The sequence below is a fragment of the Solanum verrucosum genome, unplaced genomic scaffold (genome assembly GCF_900185275.1).
Source record: "Solanum verrucosum unplaced genomic scaffold, falcon-dt-bn FXZP01000212.1, whole genome shotgun sequence".
In the NCBI taxonomy this organism is placed as follows: domain Eukaryota; kingdom Viridiplantae; phylum Streptophyta; class Magnoliopsida; order Solanales; family Solanaceae; genus Solanum; species Solanum verrucosum.
This window is the reverse complement of record NW_026020038.1, coordinates 791,440-799,817: the sequence shown is the minus strand read 5'-3', so window position 1 is coordinate 799,817 and position 8,378 is coordinate 791,440. Positions and strand designations below refer to the sequence as shown.

At 31.8% G+C, this 8,378-nt stretch overlaps 1 protein-coding gene across 1 annotated transcript; it reads right to left on the bottom strand.

The window, feature by feature from the left end:
• Positions 1–3,068: 3,068 nt before the first annotated feature.
• LOC125821653 (pentatricopeptide repeat-containing protein At5g42310, chloroplastic) lies at positions 3,069–6,353 on the bottom strand. The gene is made up of 4 exons (XM_049501057.1): positions 4,563–6,353; positions 3,770–3,922; positions 3,587–3,658; positions 3,069–3,301 (listed from the first exon to the last, which is right to left on the bottom strand). Exons 1-4 carry the CDS (start codon positions 6,318–6,320, stop codon positions 3,194–3,196), a joined length of 2,091 nt encoding a protein of 696 aa, XP_049357014.1. The 5' UTR covers positions 6,321–6,353; the 3' UTR covers positions 3,069–3,193.
• Positions 6,354–8,378: the final 2,025 nt, after the last annotated feature.

The following is an 8,378-nucleotide window of genomic DNA, read 5'->3' as shown; positions in this document are numbered from 1 at the left end:
ATGATAATGATAATGATGATGATAATAATAATAATAATAATAATGATAATAATGATAATGATGATAATTATAATAATAATAATAATAATAGTAATAATAATAATAATAGTAATTGTAATAATAGTAATAATAATTATTATAATTATAATAATACTAATAATAATATCTCTTCTGTTTGGCATAGGATACCTAAGATATTTTAAATATTTGTTTAAAGACTTATAATTAATAACCAATCTAGGGACACATCGTTCCCTTTCAGTAGTATTATTAACATAAAAGGTTGTGCAAGACCAAGGGGATTATTATTATTATTATTATTTAACAATTTGCACTTTTATTTTTGAAATTTTATAATTCAAATTAAAAACAATTTTCGTGGTAACTAATATGCAATTCAAATTCATTGTTATCCAAATTATACTTTGCCTTTTATTTTTAAATAGTATTTAAAAAGAGGAAAAGTTAAAATTCGAATGTAAAACAATTTTTGTGGAAACGAAAAATGAATTCAATTCAAATTCATTGTTATCCAAATTATTTGATGGTTACTCTTTTTATTTCATTTTTTTACAAAAAACTAAAAGAATTTTAAATTATTTTTTGAATTTTTAAAATTGTTGAATTTTTGTGGTGCTGACATGTGTCACTTTTTATTTCTCCTATTATATATAGATAGATTATGAATTCGACAACTGTTATTCCAGAATAAATATAATACACTTCTAACAACAAAATTTGTTTAGACTTGAGATACTGATAATCTAATGGTAGTCCAACGATGGTAATTCACCGGATACAAAGGGTGAAACTCTAAAAACATTGTATTAAAGTTGTATTAAAATTATATTAAATATAAACGGTAGTTATAATACAAGTAGAATTCAATATTATGCATTATTATATATTCGATAGTTCTTATTCTGAAACAAATATAATATATTTCTAACAACATAAAATTATTTAAACTTGAGATACTGATAATCTGATAAAAGTCTGGTGGTGGTGATTCGCCGGAGAAGGGTGAAAGCTCTAAAAAAATTGTATTAAAACTATAGTAAATAAAAAAACATAGTTGTAATACAATTCAAATTCAATTTTACACATTATTAAGAATTCGATAGTTATTATTTCAGAACAAATATAATACATTTCAAAAAATGTAAATTAATTTAAATAGTATTGGAGTATTTGAAATTCACATATAATACTTATACTATATTTGTATTAAAAATGTTATAGCTATATATTTCACCATGTATGTCGAAACATGTCTATAATATATATAATATATTGAATTCAAATGTTTTACAATTGTTATTTATTTTTTTTCTCTTATTAACGGTGTTAAAATATATTATTATATTAAAAATATATTAATTATGTATTTACAATGTGTATTGAAAAATGCATATAATATATATAATGTATTGAATTCAAAATGTATTACAAATATAATTTTTATTTATTTATTTTATTAATGGAAATCATATTTTTATAAAAAAAAATGTTCATTCACAAATCATCATTAATTATTAAAATAATTGAAATTTTAAAAAGAAAGAGACAAAAAAAAATGACAGAAAAATAGAGAGGAAGAAAAGAGAGAGAAAATGGTGTTAGAAAACAGAAGGAGAGAGAAAGCGGAAGAAAAGAGAGAGAAAATGGTGTTAGAAACCAGAAGGAGAGAGAAAGCGGAAGAAAAGAGTAGGACCTGGTAAGAAAAGTAAGGTAACTATGTAAGAGTATAGATAATAATTCATAAATAAAATTATATAATATATTATCAATGTAAATGACCCTTAATATTTTTAGATTAAGCAGAGTTTAATTAGACAAGTCATGTCCCAGCCTAATTTTTAGCCCAAAGTAAATAGTGATGGCAATGGAGCAGGGTGAGTGGGTTTAAGGCTATGTGAGGCGGGGGCAGGTTTAAGGTTGTGCGGGGAGGGTGGATGCAGGGCGGGTTGAAGTGGATTTTTTAAATTAATGCGAGGCAGGGCGGGACGCAGGTATATGTGATTTTATGTGGATTCAAATTTAATTTTAACTTTTTACATGTTATAAGAGTGATAGAAGCATTATTTATTAAGATAATTTCTATAAATCTACTAAAATATTAAAAATCGTAAATGAAAATGGTTCAACAAAAATAATGCAATTCCTTACATATTTTCCAATTGACCTCTAAAAATAATTTTTTAAGTCACAATCCTATTAAATTAATACAACTTAATGAAAAAAAGAATTTATTCTTATGAATTTTAGTTTGAGTATCAAACTTAACTAGAAAAAGAAGATATCAAAAATGTTATGCGGGGTGGGTTCATACTGGGCAGGTTTATGCGGGACAGGTTGAAAATTGAAAAAATTGTTATGAAGGGCGGGGCGGATTAGAAATTTTACGGGTTATGCTCAATCCACCCCACCCCCACGCGGCACCGCCCCATTGCCATCCCCAGAAGTAAATTTGCACAATCCAACCCAATTGGTAGATGAGCCAATTTCAGTGTCTCCAATTTCAGCCCATTTGACTGACACCCTTGGAAAAAACATTGCCAAGTCTCTTAGTCTACATCCACAAGGTCAAAAGATGGAGAGCTACAATTAGAGGTTTCGGAGCTCAATTATTTGCAAGCTAGACTTTATTTGTGACCTCTTATCATAAGATATGACATGGACTGTAAAGCAACTTCTGTTCCTACACCCAAAACACTGCAATTACATGTTACACAAAAAAGGCAAGCTGAATGAATATTCGCTTTGCAGCTATAGGAACTGTACAAGTATGTAGATGAAAGTATGCTGGGACGAATATGGACTTTGGATCCTTTCTTAACCTTCAATGTCTAACTTCCAATTCTCCCAATCCAACTGTCAAACTTGAATTGTGACATAGGTTACTGCACAAATGTGAACCATAGCTGCACATTAAACAATTCAGGATAAGTTATTACATTACAAACACCCAAAAAGGACTACCTTTTTCAAGTTCAAAATTTCTAGTTTGAGCAAAACATAAGCACCAGGAAAGAGATTTTCTAATTGAATCCTCCTATCTTACTCAAGCACAATGTAATAACATGTTAACTCAAATACATACAGAACATTCCCTTACCTTAAATTTAAAGTTAAAACTGAAAAATCATGATTCATCAAGGTCATTATTGTTAGAGTGACTTGCAGTCTGCTACTATTTCAATGCTGACTTCATGTATCTCAAAGCAGATCGTAGCATCGCTCTAGCTTTCCTATCTGGGATGCATCCACACAACAACATTTCTTCATAAACAGCTGGAACCTGAAAGCCAAAATATTTAGCTGATCCCTACACAATCCCGTATATTTGACAAAGATAACAATCTTAATGTGATATTCATTACAATTCTGCCATTTATTCTAGAAACTTGATGCTTTTGCTGCATCAAAAGATTGAGGTTCAGAGTTTATATAATGAAATATGCTAACTTAACGTAAAAGAAGAACCAAGAGTAAGACATTAGGTGGAAAAAACCAAGAGAAATAATCAAGAAGATACAAAATGGAAACTCCAACTCAACAGAATAAATAAAAAGTAGGTGTTTACCCTTTCAAACTTCTCCACACGTATCAAGGTTTTCATGAGAGTGGTGTAAGTAACAACATCCGGCTTCATATCCTGCAGTTGTAGGATATGTATGGAAGTTAGAATGATATGTAGTCACTAAGGGGAGAAAATACAGAAATTTGTATATTTACTATGTATACGAAAAAAATAAGGCGAACTCACATTTTCTTTCATATACTTCAATACAGCAAAAGCTTCAGCATCTCTCCGATCCTCACCAAATGCATTAATTAGTGAATTGAGAGCTAACAGGCTGGGCTTTAGACCATCACCCTTCATGATCCTAAAGGCATTTACTGCTTGTTCAGACAATCCCTATAGGTGGAGAAAGAAACTTTTCACATAAAGGGGTTTATCGTCATTTTCTTAGCCTTAGATTATTAATAATATGGAAATGTTATCTTCCTTATACCTCTGTGTGTGGTGAGTTTAGATTTACCTTGCAACCCAACAGAGCATTCTTTAGGAGGTAACACAATCTTGTTCTTGATATCTTTGGTTTTTACTAGGGACCTAACTTGAGAGATTGGCTATATAAATCTTCATAATCATTTTGCTCCATTCAGAACCTTTTCATTCTAAATTTCTAATAATCAGTTATTCGTCTTTTAGTAAAACTAGTGATTCTGGAAATATCACATTTACCAACACTGACTTATAATCTCTAACAAAACTAAGAAACCTCCTGCCAAACTCAGTACCTCATGTAAGTGTACTAGCGACTAAATATACCTCTAAGTTAATCATTTTTCGCAATGTTTTGAAATTGAAGTGACCAAAGCGTGAATGTCATAAAGAATTTGACTCAAGTAACCAATTAGTTTGTACTACCTATATGGATACACATAATAAATATCTACTATGGGAAATTATGACCTAAGATATCGTGAGTACAAGCTATGGAAATTTCACAAAGCAGCTCATCATAGGTCATGATAAGTTTAGAGTTATTTACCCTCTGTGCATAGGCATTGATCAAGGCATTATACATGGTTGAGGATGGCTTCAACCCTGCAGACTTCATTACCTCCAAGCACTCAATAGCATCATTGAACCTTCCTGACTGTCCATAAATATTAATTAGAGTGGTATATGTAACAACGTTGGGAAGTAGGCCCTGACTCTGCATTTTACTCAACAGGCCCTTCACCTCCTCCCATTTCTCGAGCTCACCAAAAGAATTAATCATTATATTGTATGTGGTGGTGCAGGGAGAACATCCACTTTCCTGCATCGCCTCAAACAGCTCCTCCGCCTTATTGTGATGGCCATGCTTACTATGGCAATCTATAAGTGTGTTCCATGTAACAGTATCAGGTTCAATTTCCTCCAACTTCATCCTTTCAAATGTAGACATTGCATGATCCAAACAATTGTACTTCCCAAATGTATCAATCATTATGTTATAGAACTGCCTATCAGGATTGACCCCACTATTCTTCATTTCTTTAAGCACCTGAAATGATCTCTGCCACTCTCCCCTATCACGATAACTAGCTAAGATCCTACTAAACACAAATGAATTTGGCTGAACATTATTAGCTTCCATTTCTTTCAACACAATTCTCGCACTTTCCCACCTACCTGCATTTCCATAAGCATCAATAAGCAAGCTATATGTATGTTCATCTGGTGCGACCCCACTACTCTCCATCTCTGACACAATATACTCAGCATCCTTCAAAGATCCAGTTTTAACATACCCTTTTAAAAGGGCATTAAACGCCCTCGTCCTTGGCTTTAACCCGCCTTCTTTCAACTCCTCAAATATAGCCTCAGCTTCCTCAGTCCTGCCTGAATTACCCAATTCGGATATCAAGTTAACAACAGTAGCTGTTTTAGGGCTCAATCCATTACCTTGAACAATACTCATGAAACCTAAAGCTCTATCAACATCACCAGCTTTAGCGAAACCCACAATCATATCATTCAACAATTGGCCATCAAGTTCAATCATATCAGCTTCAATTTCATAACAGAACTTGTGTAACATGGTCAAATCAATAGAATTACTACGAATAAGGGACTGAATAATCAAACTATAATTAACATAGTCAGATTGATACCCGTCTCTGCGCATTCTACACATCAAATTAAGTGCTTTTTCGAGATCACCGTTTCGTGCACAAGCTCCAATAAGTGCATTGTAGGTTAAAGGGGTGAGTGTTTGCCTCTGAGAGAGCAAAAAAGCCTCGTACAACTTCTCGGAGCGTCCGAGCGCGTGAATAAGAATAGAGTAGAGAAGTTCGTAAGAGAAACAAAGGTTGTGCTTCTGAAGCCATATAACGAGTGCATAGGCTATGGAAATTGAGGATGGGGTGGAGGAGAGACCTTTGAGAAGAGAGTGCCAGAGTGGAGCGGGCACAGCTCGATATGACTCAGCGAGCCGCAACTCGGTGGGGTGGAGTTGTGTGGGTGAAGAATTATCTGAATTGGGTTCGGTGGTGGAAAGAAATTGAAGGAGAGGAGTGAAATCGTAGCGTTGATTTGAGTATGAACCGACATGGTATTCTTCATCCTCTTCTTCTTCTTGTATATTGAATTGGTTGGAGATAGATAGATGGGAAGTTGAGGAGTGTTGGCCAAGAATTTGATGTCGGCGATGGAATTGATAAGGCAGTTGCGATGGCGGAGGAAGTAACAGAGTGTTCATTCTCCGTCTTCTTCTCCAGCAAGTTCCGGTGAAGGTTGAGGGCAGAGATAAACCAACCATCTTTCTCACCTCCACCAACTGGAGCAAAGATATTTTATACTATCATAATACTAGTTTGAGTTATAATATACTCTCCCTATGCATATCTTATGTAACTCAAATAATTTAATTTGCCTAACACATGCACAATATTTTTTTTAAAAAAAAATCATGCCTAAACAAATAGCCCACCATCACAAATAAACTATACTAAAACCTCACTAAATTAATACTCGATTAATTAATAATATCTTTAAGATAATATTTTCTTTTGGTAACGACTTGGACTAATGGAAAAAAATCACATATTTCGATAAGATAATAATATAATATATTTTCAGAAGATCCCTATCTAAATAAATGGTCTCATTAGTATTATAAATTATTACTTTTTTTAAAAGTACAAATATATATATATATATATATATATAAGACATTTCGGTGAAATATAATTCTATTGTGTTATGTTTTTTGTTAAAATTTAAATCTAGTTGAAGCTCATCTCCAACTTTTCTTACTGCATCCAAAAGTTTTGGTGTTGTCTTTTCGAACTGTTTCATAAAATTGTGAAGAGTTCTAGATGCGATAAGTGCTTCCTCACGCGTGACTGGTTCCAAAGGTATTCTATAATCTTCAACTTTATCATCAACATTGTTTTTTTCCGATGGTATTCACAATTTTTTCAAAGATCTGGACCTCTGAGCATCTATCATTTTTTCACTCATCCAACAAGTTATTAACGTCCAATTTTTTGTGGTAATTAAGATCATTAATCATGACCTCATCATGTTCATGAATAACGTTTTCACAAGTAGGCTCATTCAAATTCTCAGAGATTTCATCTTCGAAGGAATATTGTGGTGTCGAAACTCGAAATACTCTTTAAATTAATAAAATATTAATTTATCGATTAAATAATGCCTCTACAAAATAATAATATTTCATGGTTCCACCTATATTAATTTAGTAAGGGTTTACTGTCTCTGAAATAAAAAGAAAAAGAAGGGAAAATTGCATGGTTAAGCAAACATCTACTAATTAATTAATCATTATATCTAAAGTTTTAGTTAATTACCACTCGCAATTAACATTCAGTGATAAGTATGTGGGCTAAGATTTCGAGTTTGTAGAATTCACATATTTGTATAATTCAGAATTAGTATAATATAATTTGTATAAATTTTGTATGATGTAATTTTGTATAATATAATTTGTATAATTGTTTAAAGTTCATATGTTTATGTTTGTATAAATTCGTTATTTCTAGTTTATACAAAAATAGCTCAATTATATAAACGTACATGCAAATTATATAAACTCACCCCTAAATTATACAAACTCGTGAATTATACAAACAAGGAAACTTAAATTGTAGATACAATCCATAATTATGCAAACTATAGCTATGAAACATAATTAAATTTACTATAATGGCTATTTGTGAAAATTTCTCAAAAAGAAAAGCAAAAAATAAATAAAGACTTGTTGAAAAATTAGGAAAAATTTAGAATCCCTAGTCCAATCTTTATTTCTCAAACTTTATTTTCAACGACTTCACTCCTCAATTAAAAGAGCTTGACAAGCTATTGTGAGACAAGATGAGGTTAGGGCTCATCCATCTACTTCTTAGTTGTCACAACATAAGTGAAAGATCAAACAATTTTGGATTATTTCATTAGAAATATTCAAATCTCTCACGAACGACATAAGATTGAATATCATCTAAGATTTCTTCAACTCTATGACTGCAAGTCTTATGAGCAAATCAGTAATTGTTTATCTTTTTTCTTATTCTAACAAAAACATCAGTCGTTATCCGACAAATTTGTATTCTTCACCTCCGACAAGTTAAGTTCATTAATCTGATATCACTGCATAGTAAAAAAGAACACGAGTGAGTCTTTGAACTAACCTCTTAAGCATCTCAAAAGTAGCAAGAACACTATGCAAGTTTAGTTGTCAATTGGATTCCTTTACCCCTTTATGATTAGTAATGAGCTTATAAGAAGATATCAACATTGCAAAGTGGAGGACATTCAACTAATAAAAGACCTGAAGTGTGCATTTGAACATGAATTT